Source organism: Rhinolophus sinicus, linkage group LG04, assembly GCF_036562045.2.
Source record: "Rhinolophus sinicus isolate RSC01 linkage group LG04, ASM3656204v1, whole genome shotgun sequence".
NCBI lineage: Eukaryota > Metazoa > Chordata > Mammalia > Chiroptera > Rhinolophidae > Rhinolophus > Rhinolophus sinicus.
The window spans coordinates 146,849,208-146,867,792 of record NC_133754.1 but is presented as its reverse complement, the minus strand read 5'-3'; the positions used below and the strand labels follow the sequence as shown (position 1 = coordinate 146,867,792).

Below are 18,585 nucleotides of genomic sequence, written 5' to 3'. Positions count from 1 at the left end.
TTCATTGAACAGTCAGTGGTAACTCCTAGTTTTTAGTCCTGGGAGGACAGAACTGATTCAATGCTCATTAGTGTGTACAGTTAGTTTAAATGATTTGTTCACTGCACATTCCCTTATACTGGTCCAGAATAAATCAGGTTTGATCATTACTGATCTCTTTAATCTTTCACTTTCTTGGATAAACCTCTACAATTAGAAACGTTTCTAGTCCTGTTTTACTTCATCTTTCAAACTGATAAAGAATGACAAGTTTTAACGCACTCTTTTCTAAAGTAGGCACATTAGGGAAAATAATTATATGCTATTGTGTGTAGGCCTAGCAGAGTTAACTTCATCCCTTAAAAACAGAATATTAATTTCCAGTCATCAGGTTGTTGAAATAGTTTCACTCCTCTTCATTTATTGCCTGAACAAGCTAGAGCAATGTATGTCTTTGTGATACTTTCTATCATTTCAATGACAGTACAGAATGTGAAATAAACAAAAAAATGTTGATTAAAAAAACCCAATTGTGATAGTAGAATAGACTGAAAGTCATGGACATGTAAAATAAAGATTTTTATTTTTAAGGAACTGAGAATGGTTAATCTTGAGAAGATTCTGGGGCAGCATAAGAGCCATTTATAAATGTTTGTAGAGAGACAAATATTCCGAAGTAATTACAAACAAGTAATTTGACCAAGTGACATGTGTGGGATACACTGTTAAGGAGAAAGAGAACTATGTACAATTTAGATTGTTTGCAGTTATCATAGTCTGTTGGTAGTATTGTCATTCTGAGACAGTGTTGCATGTAGTGTGAGATAAAACCAAGGAAGAATTCTATTGATGTCCTTGAGAACAGGATTTTCAGCTTGGGAAAAGATGTAACTGATGACAGTAAATAAACTGTAGGATGGACTTTAAGTTGAAAATATCTGTATATACTCATGGTATATCATATATATATATATATATATATATATATATATATATATATATATATATATATATATAATGCACATTTCCAACTCTGCTGACCAAAAAGGCCTAAAGATTAACCCAATAGTAATGAAAATCTCAACACTCATATTGTGAATGCTAAATATCTATTTCAGAAATAAAAAAAAGGAACAAGGGGTTTATTGAGAAATGGTTGATTCCATGCCTGGAAAAAGAAATATATAAATGTAGGACAACTTGTCATGCCAAAAAAAAATACTAGAGTCATATCAAAAGGACCTAGAAGCTAATCTGAATAGGTTCTCACTGACCAAAGATGGGGCAATTTAAGCAAGAACAGGTTTATGACTTCAATGAAATAAAACATATCAGATACATTTAAAATGATGAGTTTCTAATAAAATGAAAAAAAACTTCATTAGTTACTTTTGGTGAATGCTAGAGAAGTAACCTCTAATAAATGAAAGAACTAAGCTTTAATCTTTCCTTTCCCGGAAAAACTGTTCTTCATTGTACCAAATAATTGATAAGAAGTCTCTCTTTATTAACGAATCCCAGCCAACATACAAGAGTAAACTCAGGATAGATTAAAGACTTAACAAAAAGACAACCTACCCAATGGGAGAAGATATTCACCAATGATACATCTGATAAGGGGTTAATATAAAAAATATATAAAGAACTCATACAACTTAACATCAAAAAAACAAACAGTCCAATTCAGGGCAGAAGACCTAAATAGACATTTCTTCAAAGAGGGCATACAGATGAACAACAGACATATGAAAAGATGCTTAACATCACTAATCATCAGAGAAATACAAATTAAACCCACAATGAGGTATCACCTCACACCCGTCAGAATGGCTAACATCAATACATCAACAAACAAGTGTTGGTGAGGATGTGGAGAAAAGGGAAACTTGTACACTGTTGGTGGGATTGCAAACTGGTGCAGCCACTATACAAAACAGTATGGAGGTTCCTGAGAAAACTGAAAATAGAACTACGTTATGACCCAGCAATTCCACTTCTGTGTACTTCTCTGAAGAAATCCAAAACACTAACTCGAAAAGACATATGCATGTTAACTGCAGCATTATTTACAAGAGCCAGGATGTGGAAGCAACCTAACAGCCATATGGATAAAGAAGATGTGCACATATATACAATGGAGTATTACTCAGCCATAAAAAAGAACGAAATCTTGCCATTTGCGACAACATGGATGGACCCAGAGAGTATTATGCTAAGTGAAATAGATCAGACTGAGAAAGATAAATACCATATGATTTCACTTACATGTGAAATCTAAAGAACAAAATACATGAACAAACAAAACAGAAACAGATTCATAGATGCAGAAAACAAATTGATGGTCGCCAGATGGGAAAAGGGGTTTGGGAGGATGGGTGAAAAAGGTGAAGGCATTAAGAAGTACAAATTGGCAGTTACAAAATAGTGACAGGGATGTAAAATACAGCATAGGAAATATAGTCAGTAACACTGTAATAACTATGTACAGTGCCAGGTGGGTACTAGACTTATCAGGTAACACTTCATAAATTATATAAATAGCTAACCATTATGCTGTACATCTGAACTAATATAAAATATTTAATATCAAGTGTAATTGAAAAAAAAAGAATTCCAGCCCATAAATGAAGAAGAAATCACAGAAAGAGATCACTATTTTGCAAACCCTAATGAATAATTTAAAGGATCTACACCACAGTAGCTGCCAATGTCACAAAGAGAGGCAAGCAGACTTTGTATCTCACGATGGAAGTACAGACACCAACTAGGTAGGAAGTTGTCTCACCTTCAAGCTCTCAAAATAAACTTGAGCTTGAATCTGATGGAGCCTTTAGCTCTTACTACTTACCAATTTATTTATAACATTGGGAATAGAACATGCTAAATGACCCCATGAGAAGGCAGTCAGCAAAATCTAGACCACATGAAGCTCTAAATAACCTAGATTCTTCAATCACAAATTTCAAAGGAAAAAAAATGGAAGTGACCTATAGAATAAAAGAAATTTAAGAGATAGGAATTAATACGTATGAGCCTTATTTGGATCTTGACTCAAGTTATAAAGAAAAAAGTTATGAGACAATAGGGAATATTTGAACACTGACTGGATATTTGATAACATAAAGAAATCATCATTAATTTTTTTATAAGTGATACTAAATATTATGGTCTTATTGTGAAAAAATAGTCCTTACCTTATAGATGTGCATACTACAATATTCAGGGATAAAATAAAATGAAGTGTGTGAGTTGCTTTAATATAATCAGAGTGGAGGTGGCAATAAATGAAAGAACATTGGCTTTGAATTGATAATTATTGAAGTTGGTGATGGGAACATGAGTGTTCATTACATTTTTCTCCCTACTTATGCTTTGAATTTCCAAAAAGTTTCTGTAAGGTTTGCAGTGAAAGCTGGTAAAACAGGGATCAGATGTGATCCTTAACCTGGAAGTTAGACCAGGGGGAGTGTGTGGAGTGACAGGGAATATAAGTTTCTGATAAAGCTCACGGAAGTGTTATTGAAGGGAATTGTTCATTATGGAAAGAAAGGGCTATCTAAGTCAAACATATTTCTGGTTACAGAAAATGTACAAGGTGGATACTGAGTATGAGCTGCGGTCATGAATCAAGAATATTTTTCAGGCCCATTCCAATTAGGTAGTCCATGAGCTTTTTTCCAATATCTTCTGAAAGACCACCTTATTCAAAGTACGAATTGCAAAAACACTCATAGCATTTGTTTCTTTGTGCTTGTGCAGTGTGCATGCGCGTAAAGCAGAGGGCCTGGGATACAGAGCAAAGGAAGGAAAGAAAAATGAGAATGGGCATAGAAAATATTTCAGCAGAACAGGAATGATCTAAAAAATATTACGTAGACCTGCTATGCTTAACTTCTTATTACTGCGGAAAGTCCCGCTGAATATTTTTCAGTTCACTGAAAGATAAGGATGGTTTCTCTATCACTAGGTAACAAACCCAAATACCAAGTTTTTAAGACATTAATTTAACTACATTTCAGGAAACCATGCAGAGATTATTGGGAGGACACAGTCCTGTGCTACCTGGGCATAATTTTTTTCCCGTGCTTCAGACATGCTTATTTAGTATGTCTTAATCAGAACTTCCATCCCAGGAGGTTTTTTACAAAGGTCAAAATTCAACTCACCAGGAAACTAAAAGAGGAGAAAGAAAAAAAAAAAGACAAAAAAGCTACATTTCGGCCAAGCAGTCCTCAAGATTATTCTATAAATCTCGTCCCAAACACCTGAATAGACACCATCCAAACTGTTTTTATTTTTCTTAGCATACACGAAGAAATTCAGTTTCTTATGAAATTCTTCTTTTAATCAAAGGGAGAATAATCATTGAATGCATTTTTGACTTGGTCCCCATATCATCTACCATCAAGAATAGATTGCACCTTTGCATTATGAACCCAATTTTGATTCTGACCTATGTAATTAAGCAATCAACTCCTATTTCTGGAATTTATAGTTTTAGTCTATGTGACTCACCATAATTTGACTTCATCTGAGGTGCAGCAGCTCTTTCAATTTGTACCATTTGCATATTGAATTACTCATTGCTAGCCTGGAATCCCAGTCCCTAGGCTGAGACAGTCTACCAAGGACTATGTTGTTTTTACATTTGAAACATTGGAAAAATCACATTTATGTGCATGTGCATTCTATTTGAAGATGGTTATTACTTTCTCCACCCCAGGCAACTTGGGCGTTTTCTTCTTTTGGATTCTTCTCATTACTGGATTGCTAAGAATTATTTCTTTTACTCCATTAATTTCCTGGCCAAGTTCACTGTCAACCAAAGTTGAAGAAAAACAGTATACCTGATGCCTCTGTCTCAGATAACTTTAGAAATTGAATTCTCAACAGAGGATATTTGAAGCCACCGTCATCTTTTAGAAAGAGTCAAACACAGTTCTGTGAATTTGGAAAATGATGAAATCTAAATGAACAATTCTCTCCTCACTTTGTATCAACAAACATTTATTGAGTACTTACTAAAAACCCTAATTATTGGCAAAGAAATGTGTTAAAATAAGCCCAAAATGTGCCTTGATCACTAGAACTAACCCCAATACTGGGTGAAAAATAAATGAAAAATAAGGAATCCAGAAAAAGTGTTTGATAAAAGAACTTCAATCAACATGTTAAGAAGACAACCACAGATTAAGTGAGCTCAAGGGTCAAGGCTAATTTGCTCTCCAACATAAAATGAGTTACTAATTAAAGAAAAATCATGACTAAAATGTTGCTAAAAACAACTCTGTTTCTGTTAACAGACCTGTCATCATGTTAGAGTCAGGCCCAAAGGGCCAGACTACCCACATATTTTTACTCTTAGAAAGTAAAGCTGAGAGGATAAATTACCAGTATGTAATAAATCATATTTTGCAAGGAAATTCATAAGAGTTGTAATAATTTGCACCAGGCAAGAATGAATATTATCTGAAGTAATTTTTCCAAGTGGATCATTAATTACGGGCCTCCTCTAGAAGCACTTTTACTAGTTAATTATAGGTTAACTTATTCCTAATACAGTGACTTCCATCGCAAAAATCATGTAGGACAATGAAATCATTATAATCATCATGAGTTAATCAGGAAGTTCCAATTAGGGCTCTGCTATGGCACCCTCAGTGAATTGCCATCAACTGATTAGGCAAACTGACTAAAATTAACCAAAGTCCTGCCCATAAAATGTTCCACTTACTCGTCATTAAAAAAGGTACCATTTACTATTTTATCGTTGGTGTCAGGAACATTGTAAATGCTGGAAAAAAAAATAAGTCTCTGCTAAATATGAACAAATAAATGTATCCATGTATGCATGCATGAAAAAACATCTGCCTCATAGGAACTTTGATTCAGTTCAGTTGGTATTCTCTAGACTGCAAAACAAATACGGACCATACTTGGGATTCATATTTGCTTTTTCGTGGAATTATCACTTATAAGTATTTTTCTTGGTGGTAACCTATTCATTCAGTGAGCACAACATTTTCATAAAGGAGGAGCTATTATTCCAACTCAGCCATTCATGTGTTTGGCCCCCTAAATACCCCTGGCTGGCATCTGGGAACTTGAACATGGGGAAGGCTTCTCACCATTCTCTCATAAGAATGCCACACTACGCTTAAACTGTTTATGCAAACAATACGGTTTACGCTGAAAACCTTCTGAGAGTGTGGAATTTTGGTACATGGTAGGCACTGGGTACCTATATGAGCATCCCCCAATAAAAACCCTGAGCATTGAGTCTCTAATGAGCTCCCCTGATAGACATTTCATACATGTCACAATTCATTACTGGAGGAATTAAGTGCTTTCTGGGTGACTCCACTGAGGGAAATGTCTTGGAAGTTTAAGCCTGGTTTCCTTGGACTTGCCTCATGTGGCTTTTCTTTTTGCTGATTAGGTTGTACCCTTTCAATGAAATAAATGATAGCCATGAGTATGACATATATGCTGAATCACGTTGGGTCCTCCTAGTGAATCACCAAATCTGGAGGTGGTCTTGGGGACCCCCAATACAGGGAACATACTGAGTTTGAAGTAGTAATAAAATGAAGGCATGGTATACTGCAATGGGGAGCTCAAGAGGTGGGGCTGAACTGGAAATAAGACAGAGGTCCATTGGTTGTATATGCTCTCCCTAGACTCAATATCCAGATCAACTTGCCATGTGGAACTAGAGGCAGTACAAGGAGGAATAAATTTTAAAAGGTATCTAATCCAAAATCCTCACTTTTTCAGATGAGCTAAAATACCTTTCTACAGGACACAGAGATAGTTCAAAGCCAATACTAGTATGCCAAAACCACATCCCAACCCCTAGTAGTTCCTACCAGTAAATCATTTGCTGCCTGGCTGGAGTCTGTCCTTTCTCAGAAGACCTCCTGCTTGGATCAAGACATGCCACATGGTTGCAGATTTGCGCCATGTTGCATTTTCAATTAAAACAGCTAAGTGGGATATTTTTAAAAAATGATTTCCAAGCTGCCAGGACAATAATGCCACAAACTCCACCAGATTTTATTAGAGCCAAATGACAGTACAAATCATTAAGAAAATGTGTGCCAACCAGAGAATCAGCAATACCTCAAACTCTTGGAGTACTGAATGTAATCCAGTTGGCTGAGAAAGAACCATGTGGCTTAACATCATTTTTTGCAATTACTATACTGGCTAGTTCATAGTTTTTGGCAGACACACCCCACATCCATAGCCGAACTCAGCTAATTTTCACTCTTCTGATCGACAAATAGGATTTTTTTTTTCCCCCTCAGAAAAACCACCCAGAGAGCTTTATGAAATCTGAGGTAGTGCATCAAAAAGGAAGCCCAATTGTTACAGCCTGGCTTTAAATAATGCATATTAAATAGGCCACCCAATGTTTATCACCAAAAAATTCTACTGTGCTAAGTTAATGAGTTAAGAATATCAGTCATAACAGAAACTCATAGACACAGACAATAGTTTAGTGGTTACCAGAGGGTAAGGGGGGTGGGGGGGTGGGAGATGAAGGTAAGGGGGATCAAATATATGGTGATGGAAGGAGAACTGACTCTGGGTGATGAACACACAATGGGATTTATAGATGATGTAATACAGAATTGTACTCCTGAAATCTATGTAATTTTACTAACAATTGTCACCCCAATAAATTTAATAAAAAAAAAAAAAAAAGATACTCATACAAAAGTAAAAAAAAAAAAAAAAAGAATATCAGTCATATTAATTACTAGAATCTGAAAAGTCAAATAGCGATATTTCCTGAGCCCTTCTTTACTTTTCTCTTTTGAATTAAGTGTGCCTTCCATAAAGCAAGAAAAAAAATTAAGTTATTTACTATGGGATTCTCCAAAATCATTATTAGTTCTTAAGAGTTAGACAAGAAATACTATACAATGCTACATCAATTTCTTTATGTAATAAAATATTTACAGAGCCAAAGGAATGAAAGAGCTTTTCTATTAAACTTATGTTTTCATTCAAGTTGCATTTCCAGGTTGTCTTCTCGGGGCTTCCTCAATAGCCCAAGTGTTGAATTTCATATTCAGATTTCTGTTTTATGATGATTTCAAAAAATGTTAATCTCTTCTAAATTGAATAACTCCTCCCATAAAGAGCAGCATCCTGTCAACAATGGGGAGCTCCCCCACTGTATTTCAAATCCAGCATCTGTGCTAACTCTGTAGGGATGAAGGGGCACTATTAGGATAGGACTCACGGGGGTCCTTCAACTACATACATAGATAATGTTCTATTCCTTAGCCTTGGCGTGGGTGGGCCGGCATTTGTGGTATTCTTTAAACTTTTTGTATGGTTTTAATATTTTATAATAATTTAAAAAATATTTACCTCCCTGAATTTGCTCAATCAGCATTCACAGACCCTTGAGGAGGTGTCTTATTTAGCCTCACCATCTCTCGAATCAAACTGAATTTTCCTTCATAGGGTCAAAATGGTCCATTAAAACCATTTCTATTACACTGAGTTCCCAAAGACTTGGCCAAATCTTCACACCTTTCCTATCAGATATCTTTTGTCTGTGGAGCATCTTGAAAGAATACGTAAACCAAGGGTATTTTCAATTTGTGCAAGGAAAGTGAAAACATCATCTCATATTAAAGCTGCCAGCTTCCCAGCTAGAACATTTTGTCAGTAAGAGGTATATGATCAAGAACAACAAGATAAATTGACCAAGTGTGCTTTAAAATGTCCCATAAATTTAAAAGCCCTTCTTCTCCCCGCTGATTATGGAAAGAGGAAGCCAGATGTGTGCACATAAACCTCATGTTTAAAGTATGGTAGTGCAGTGAGATCTTGAAGGGTTCCCAAGAACCTAGCTTCAGGATCAGCTGGGATCTTTTTAAAAATGCAACTTCCCAGATCTCTGCTGGGGGTCATGAGAGGGGTGGGCAGTAATCCTTCCAGATGACTCTGATGCCTGCTAGTTTGAGAAACAGCGATGTCCACGTTGGAAGTCTAGCCGTTGGAGTCAGAATGACTGGGTTTGAACACCAGGATCAGCCCCAGGTAAAGGGTACGACTTTGACCAAGTTACTTAACTTGTCTAGGTTCTAATTTCCTCATCTGTAAAGTGAAGTTAATAGTTACTAACTCATTGGAATGCGGGCAATAAGATAATATATGTAAAAGTTTGGCAAAATGCTTGACGTATACTCAATACTCAATAAATGTGAGCAATTCTTTTCTCTGTTATGGAGATTATCAGAGATTTGCTTTTATTCCAGTTTACTCATCTATTTATTTGATTAGCATTTATTGAGCATTTACCACATGCCAGACCTGGGCACTCAATAACACAGGTTGCTAACTGTACACCAGAATAATCCAGAGAGTTCTGAAGACCTCCCACTGCCTGAGCCCTACTCTCTATATACCAAAACATAAAGAATCTCTGATAGTGGTGCCCAAGCTTGGATATATTAAGCTACTCAGGGTATTTTAATGGAAGAGGCAAAAATTACAGCCCAAAGCTCAAGCAGCAGGGGCCCGATGTATGGACATGCTCACTGAGAAATTTTTAGGAGGGGTTGTTGGCCCAGCAAGCTTTCATTGGCATTTATATGTTCCTCTCCTGCTTTACTGATCTTAGGAAGTACAAATCACGTTTTCTGACATCTTCAGTGCTGGTCACCATGCCAGACAAAGAGTAGATGCAGAAGTTTGTAGATGCATTGAGAAGTGAGCTCTATTTCTGGGACGGTGTCCTCCCAATTCCTGGAAGCCTGAGCACAGTGTTTCAGGACAGAGGAGTAACTATATAGCTATCATCTCCATAACAAACTCTTGTAAATGAACATTTCCCTAAATATACTGCCCCGACCTGAAGGCTAGACATAAGGGTTTCACACACCAGTCTCCAAGGGGAGGAGCGGCATGGGCAAAGCTTTTAAATTAATTAAAAGAGACACTGAGGCACACTTCATGCCACTCTTTAATCTCCATTCTCCTGTGAAAAATACAGAATGACAGGACCAGGCTAACAAGTTGAAGGCAGGGCTCTATGGAATCTCACCAAGCAGCCCTCAGAAACTCTTCAGTAGGGTTCAGGGCTCAGAAAAAAGGAGGAGGAAGAAATCACCTTGCCTCTGCTGTGTCACTGATGTGTCACCAGGGTGCTCTGAAGGATACCCACTGGACATATCATTCCACTCTGCTTTGACTAGTAGTAATTTAAAGAACAGATAAAAAGGAAATAGCATGCATTGTAATTAAGAAGTCAGAGAATAATACCAACAATTATGATCTATAGAGGGTTTTCTAGTGTCGGGCACTGCTAAAGGCTTCTCATGCAGTATTTCATTTAATTGTGGTAACCCGCTTCCCAATGATCTTCACCTCCAAGTATACACACTCTTGTGTAGTCCCCCTCGTATACTAAATCAGAGCTAACATATGTGACTAACGGAACACTTCAAAAATAACTGTCTGTGACTTCTGAGATTACATCATAAAAGACATCATCATTTCCAACATAACCTCTTGAATCACTTGCTGAGCCATGTCAAGTGGACACTCAAGCAGCCCTACGGTGATGTCCCAGTGAAGAGGACCCAGCCATGTGACGAGGCCACCTTGGAAGTGGATCCTCCAGCTCCAGTCAAGCCTTTGAATCTTCCAGCAGAAGCCCCAGATATCACAGAACAGAGAAGTCATCACTGCTGGGCTCTGTCTGAATGCCTGACCCACAGAACCCATGAGATAACTGTTTTAAAAACGAAATTCTGTGATTTATCATTCAGCAACAGAAAATGCATACAGAAGAGGTAGATACTCTTATATGATAGTTGACGAGAGTTGAAGTGATTCAGGCACGAGCACAGTCAGTGAAGCAATGGGGATTTGAATCTGGATTGCAGATTTGAAGTTCTGGCTCTCTTTTTGTCGTACTACTCCTGACAGATAAGCTTGAGGTGTTTAAACTATTCCCCACCCATCTTACCAAGTGAAAACTAATTATTTAATAGAAAGCTTGGAAGCACTTTGGTTGTCTCCAGTGAAAAAGATACTTTGTTCATCCTACATGGCAGCCACCATCCTGCCTTGTAGTTTAGCCATTTCTCTAAGGACAGAAGTTTGGAAGTAAGGAATGTTGGAGTAGTGTCTTCCATATGGTAGCCTTGTGAACAGTAGAAGAGTGTGGATAGGGTGTCGTGTTAATCCTATGGATTCCATCAACTCACCTGGTTTGGCAGCTCTGCTCTACCATTAGAAGATCTGAGGCAAATTACCTCAATGGTATGAGTCTCAGATTCCTTGTTTTATAACAAGGCCAATATCAACACACACTTCTGTTCATACTATTAGAAAAACACTACATTGCCTGGCACATAGTAAGTGCTCAATAAATATTACCTATTTGAATTATTATTATCAAATTATGTGTTGAAAAACATCCAACATTTTAAATGGCCAAACAAAAGCTCTTTCCTCAACCTTTTCTCATACTGAAAAAGAATTTCCAAATAAATAGCAGTGGTTTTTGGGAGTGAAGAGATTTACTCTACAGGCACTGAAACCTTTGGAAACATCTTGGCCACAGTTCCTACTAGAGCCCAGCCTGCCCTGCTGGAGCTGTGAGAAAGTCTCAGAAAAAGCTGCCCTTTACTTCCATCATCCAGTGGGACACATGCAGACAGCAATTTGGATCTTTCTTGCAAGAAGAAAAGTAAGGCAAGGAGATTCCCCCTCCCCCTGGCCTTATAAACAGGGGAGGAGAGGGATTTTGCTTCCATCCTATCTCTTAATCCCATTACATTCTTATCATTTTGTCAGCGCAGACAAAGCTCCTTAGCTCCTGCCAACACTCACTCTAACGCTTTCCCCTGAGGTTCACTTTCTTGGTCTTAGAGCTAATAGGCTGTCAAGTGTCTTACTGTCCCTTTAGGTGATTTCTAGTCAAATGCTGTTTATTGTCCCACCTCCCTTTGAACTTAGCTTTATGGCTCCTAGTGTTTTTTTTCTAAGCTCATGAAAAAGTTTCCTGTGTAAAATTCTGTTTAGGGTCCAAAATATTTCCACAACCTTCTACTTCTGGTTTTGACTAAGAAAAGGGAAATTGGAAGAAATGCGAGCCACATTCACCCATCTCCAAATAAACACAAATTACTGGTATCACAAGGTGCTGGGTTAAGTTCCAGCATATGGCAGCGGGAGAGATAAGTGACCCCTCCCCTGTAACAGAGGAGATTTTTAAAAGTATTAATAACTAGGAAACAAAGTACCAAATAAGGATGCCATGAGTGGCAGGGCTGGAGGGCCCTGGAGAGCAGAAGAAGGAAAAAAGGTGACAGATGAGGACATCTGAGAGCAGCAGCAGTCAGCTTTGGATGGGGGCTCGGAACAATGGGAGGAGTATCCTGACCTAAGGAAGCAGGAGAGGGTGGGAAGAGCACTCCAGGTAGAAGGAGTGAAAGGCAAGGAGACAGGAAAGCATGAGGCTGGTATGCAAAACACTACAAATTTGTAGAGAAGCAAGGACAGAGACTGAGAAACATAAAGTAGATTAGGAGAAATATACTGCCAATTACTAGCAATAAAGATCTTCAGAAGAGAGAAATCTGAAAGTCTTTTTGCAGATTACAGAGCATATTGCTGACATACAGATTTCATGATTAAGAATAAACGACATATTCCAATCAAATTCTCATGGACCATGAACATAAAACCCTAAGGCTAGAGAAGTATATTTTCAAAGGCAGCAATGTCAAGTGAACTTGTAGACCACTCTTACCAACATGTTAAGTAAGTTTCCCTCACTGAAGATTTTGCTTGAACCACTAAAGTAGCTACAAGTCAAACTTTCCAACTAGATTTTTCCAATTCTAGTTTTTAAAACTATCACCGAAAGTGAGAAGGCATACATCAGATGACTTGAGTCAGTGATCTGTTATTTACAAGTAGAGCCATTTCAATGATTTCCAAGAGCCAGTATCCATTAACCAGACTGGTTTCAAGGTGGAGTAAATAAATGTGTATCAGAGGTGAATGTGATTATTGAAAGGCCTAAGAGTGTGCACACCTTAATATAGTTTTCTATCTATTAGTCCAAACTTAGAAAGCTACTATACAAAGTAAGTTTTCAAACAGAAATTCTGTAAATTGTAACTCCCTTTGCTTTCTCCTTACAACCAAAGAACTAAATCCCAAAAAGATTCAGAAACCTCCAAGCTGCCTTCCATAGTGGCTGCACCAATCTTCATTCCCAGCAACAGTGTGTGAGGGTTCCTTTTTCTCCACAGCCTCTCCAACACTTGTTATTATTTGTCTTGTTGGTGATAGCCATCAGATGATTGGATAAAGAAGATACTATTGCACCATAAGAAAAGATGAAATAGTGCTATTTGCGACAACATGGATGGATCTTGAGATTATTACGCTAAGCAAAATAAGTCACACAGAAAAAGTTGAGAACCATATGATTTCACTGATATTGGTATACGAAACTGAAAGCAACAAAGGAATAAGAAACAAAGAAACAAAAATTCATAGACACAAACAATAATTTAGTGGTTACCAGAGAGTAAGTGGGGAGGGAGATGGTAGATGAGGGTAAATGGGGGCAAATCTATGGTGATGGAAGGAGAACTGACTCTGGGTGGTGAACACACAATGTGACATATAGATGATGTATTACAGAATTGTACACTTGATACCTATGTAACTAACCATTGTCACTCCAATAAACTTTAATTGGAAAAAAAAAATCCAGAAAACATCTTAGGCCATCAACCAATCTCAAATGATGAGTTCTTGAAACAGGAAAAAGTTCCCGGGGACTGTTTCTGTATCCTTCCAGTCCCAGCAGATGTTGCCTGTACAACACGAATCTGGCCTGGCCCCAAACCAGGAGAACTTACCATATACCACATGCTTGGCCACTTGGGATCATTGAAGTAAGTAGACTGGGCACGACTGAAGTCATAATCTCTCTTGGTCCGTTTTTTTACCACTTGCTGTTGGATCCATTCCACCTGCCAAGCAGAAGGACATCTGGTGAGTGTTCAAGTTCCGTCAGGGTTAGCATAACATAAATGACAGTCTGAAGTATTTCCCATCTTGAGTCAATTCTGTTTAAGTCACAGGCTTCATTCTGGCAACTAGAATCTCTGAGTCCAGGGGCTCAGAGATTCTCTAAAAACCTAGTTTTATTTTATTTTCAATCCAGGTAGTTTTTTGTTGTTGTTGTTTTGTCTTTATGACAGATCACTCATGTCTCTCAACAATATGCTAGTCTTTCAGCCTTTTCAAAAAGCATACTTTATTTATCATTTATTCAAATTGATAGTGTTAATTTTAAGGTAATTTTTTTTCACCCTTATCTTATACTAAAGGTCAACAAACTTTTTCTACAAAGGTCCAGACAATAAATATTTTAGGCTTTGCAGGTCATATGATCTCTGTTGCAAAACTACTCATTCTGACGTTGTAGCACCATTAGGCAATACAGTGTAAATGACTGGGAGTGACTGTGTTCCCAATAAAACTTTACGTACAAAAACAGATGGCAGACTGGATTTGGCCCACAGGACACAGCGTATGACCCCTGCCTTATACTTTACAACAAAATTTTTTAATGTTCTGGGATTATACATCAAATTTAAAAATCATCCTGGGATCAAATGCTTTAAGATCACAAATTTTCAAAAAATGGCTTTCTAGAACAGTATGGTGGAAAAAGCACTAATTTGGTGAATCAGAAAACCAAACCTCTAGACCTGTCTCTGGCAAAAAAAAAAAGAAGAAAAAGACAAGTTACTAAATTTTCTGATCCATAGGCTCCTCGCCTACTCTAAAATTCATTTCAAACCCACCACATTTGAGAAAGTCTTAATATTTAGTTGCAACTTTTGCTTAAACAAAGCAACTTGGAACTCTGAGTTTAATACAGAATTATAAACTAAATGATCAGAATATAAATTAGGGTATTTTATAAAACAGGTAATCATTATGGCAACATTATGGAAAAATAAGCATGTTCCATTTTGATGGAGCGTCTCAAATGCAGTATCAGCCCGATGGCATTCTACAATTTGTTCCCAAATTTTCCCTTGTTTAATTATTCTGGCCATAGCTAGTTTTAGTCACAATACTCTAAAATGTTCTGTTCCACCATTTATCCCTTCTCTCCACAAAGGAATTAAAAATGGGGGGACTGTGTAGTCCACTACTGTGATTCTATACCCACCCATTCAGTAAAGATTTCAAAACCTCTCTTGCCTACTTGATTAAAGATTACTGGAGGAGAAGGAATGCTAAGGTACTGATTAACAAGCTTAAAATGCATAGCTGTAAATAAAGGACTAAAGGCCAAGAGCCAAACTAATAAATTTCTACGTTTCTCACACTGGGAAAAACATGCAACAGGAATATTGATATGCCAGGTGTATTTAAATAGTGACTTCCCAGTTACATCACTAACAAAGCAAACTAAATCTCACAGCCTCTTAAATAAATATGAAATCTATAATATTTATAATTAGAATCACAGCTAAGCATCATGTATGTATGTGGCTGCTCTGATAGGTCCTTTAAGCAAAACTGGTACAGAAAAAAAGCCAATAAATGCAAAATAATATTCTAGAAAATGCAAGTTATTCTGATCCTGTTTTAATTAATGTAGACCAAGTCACTGTTTGGCACCGAATCATTCTATACCACCCCTCCGCCCCTCTACACACACAAGCACACTGGATAAAAGGTATTACATGTTATTTCTTTAAACTATTGGACAATAGTTGTCAGGCAAGCTAAGAGGAACCTTGTTTTGTCTTTAATCCAATAGAACACATTTTAGAAATCACATTGAATCTCTTATGGTATTAAAAATGGTGTAATTTTCTTTTCTTTTTTTTTTAATGAAGAGAGTAGTTTTTAAGTAACTGTTTCTAAAAATGCAGGAAAAAAATCAATTTCTTTCTCAATCAAAGTGGAACAGCAAGCATGGGCATGCATATACTTTTCAATTTCCAGGAAACATTTTAATCTCTTCATTTCAAACAATCTTTCCAAGGAATGAATTTCATTCACTCATTTATTCACTCCAAAAGCTTTAAGTGCCAATTCTATACCAGACACTGTGCTGGGAATATGAAGATGAGAAAGAATAGTCTTTGCCTTTGAAAGACTTAACATTTTACCAAGGAATATTTAGCAAGTATTCCACAATTCTCTACTTCATAAAAATGAAATTATCACCATCACTGACATCTGATGCTGGCCCTATCACTGTATTAATCAGACTGTTTATGAAAATTTTGACTATGCAAATTACATTTGTAATCCTTATATTCCTGTCTGTAAGTCTTATCCCAATAAGACTGAACCATTTCATATTTGCACACTTGATAAAAGAAAACTACAGATCTGTTTAGATATAAAACTTTTTTCAAACTAATCCTATATTGGCAGTTGCTTTTCCTAACAGAGCCTCCATAAATTCCAAACTGCCAACATACATGAGTGTATAAACCAGAAAGTGCCAAATCTCCCCCAGTGTGGACTCAATATAGAGATTTCTAGAGATCAGGACAAGTCTGTACTGAGGCAAGGGTGGATAATTGTTTCTACAATGTACGTTACCCTACACACACACAATACTCACACACAAATGGGATAAGCATGTGAGAAAACCAAGTGATAGTCATTTTCCTAGATGAACTATATGTACTAAAATAGAACAAAATATCTTACCAAACAGCATCTCTTCTGTAATTTTACCAAACAAAAATGCTTAGTTACAGGGCTTGGTGGTTAGAAGGTGGCACAGCAACTTGGCATCTAGATTTGACTATAAGTTACTCTGTCTGATCACAGGGCTGTAATACTCAAGAAAAGTACAGTGGGGATTTTTTTTTAGAGTCAGATACCATGTATTTTACCTTGGTGCTTTATGAGTATGCGTATATAGCCCTACAATTTTTAGAAAGTGGGGAAAGCATCTCTTGGATCGGAAGATTTCTATGACTGGAAACACCATATTTGTATTTTTAAACTATTATCCATATGTCTGTCCTTGAGCCCTTTAAGAAAAAGCTCAGAGGTAATGCATTATACAGATTTCATTTCTTGCCAAGAAGCCCAACGCAAAGAAAAGACACTTAGAAATTCATCTTCATAAAACTATGGTCAGCCCAGGAGAAGAAAAAAAGTACTGGTTTAAATTCTGAAAGTGCTATTTCCTGTGTATTAAGGAACTACAGTTAACCCAGAGTATAAAAACTATATGACCTTGAAAATCATCAGTCTATTCTCCACTAATTTCAACATACATGTGCTGCCTGGTTTTAAGGACACTCCTTCCCTTTATTCACAGCTCTCTCCCTCATCCCTACTTAGCCCAAGTGAACATCAGGCATTGTCTCTTCAGAATCTTTGCTAAAGACGTTGTCTTTCATCAGATTTCACTTGTCAAGCCAAGCGTATTAACTGATAATGATGGGACGCCTACCCCCACAATCTCAGCTGAATTCATATTTCATTATTTTGGAATTTACCAGCTTTCTGATACCATATGCATGAGGAAGGCAATTTGTCACCAATAGGAGAAAAAGATGTTGTCATACGAATATACGTTATACATGTTATTACGTAAATATAAATGGAAAACAAAATATGGTATCATGAGAGATAATACTACATGGTTTGACTTATATGTGGAATCTAAAGAAAAAGTCAAACATAGAATCAGAGAGTAGAGAAGTGGTTGCCAGGGGCTGAAGGGTGGAGGAGGAAATAGAGGCTTGTGAAAGGATACAAACTTTCAGCTATAAAATGAATGAAGTCCAAGATCTAATGTATAATATGGTGACTATAGGTGATAACACTGTATTGTATAATTGAAATTTGCCAAGAGTTAAACTTAAATTTCTCACACACACAAAAAGAATAAATATGTGAGGTGATGCACATGCTAATTACTAGATGTCCTTCCACAATATGTGTGTGTGTGTGTGTGTGAAATGTGTGCCTTTTAGATATTAAAATCTATTAAAGCTAATGATTAAAACATTCTTTGGTAGCAAATATGTACAGATATATTAATGGAATAAAATGGAAAGTCAAGAAACTGACCCAAAATATGTAAAAACATAGTATATGATAAAGGTGCTATCCTAAATCAGAGGGGAATAACAGATTATTTCATAAATGATGTTTGAACAGCAACTGAGGAAAAACATTAAAATTGAAACCATTCTCACATCTTACACCAGGATCAATTCCAAATGAATCATATTTAAATGGAAAAGTAAACAAATAAAACCATAAAAGAACATGAGAAATATGAGAGATTTAAAAATATAATCTAAGAGTGGAAAATGCTTGTCTAAGTATAATTGGAAAAAAGTGATTTAGGAAAAAAATTGATGAATTCAAATACATAAAAAAATAAATTTGGCATGGCAAAAAAGCTTCAAAAGCAAAGGACAAATTGGGGAAATGTTTACAGTTCCCACCACAGACAATAGGCTATGTCCCAAATATATATAGAGTTCCTACAATCGATAAGAGAAAAATTTAACTGGAAAACAGGCAAAGGCTACCAGTACAGTA

At 36.7% G+C, this 18,585-nt stretch overlaps 1 protein-coding gene across 3 annotated transcripts in view; it reads right to left on the bottom strand.

Moving 5' to 3' along the window:
- The window catches only part of PCSK5 (proprotein convertase subtilisin/kexin type 5), a 404,636-nt gene that overhangs the window by 306,534 nt on the left and 79,517 nt on the right, over positions 1-18,585 (bottom strand). For all 3 annotated transcript variants that reach the window (XM_074330572.1, XM_019736691.2, XM_019736690.2), the window contains exon 3: positions 13,893-14,006. In XM_074330572.1, the coding sequence (XP_074186673.1) occupies positions 13,893-14,006 (114 nt within the window). The remainder of the gene's footprint in view (positions 1-13,892; positions 14,007-18,585) is intronic.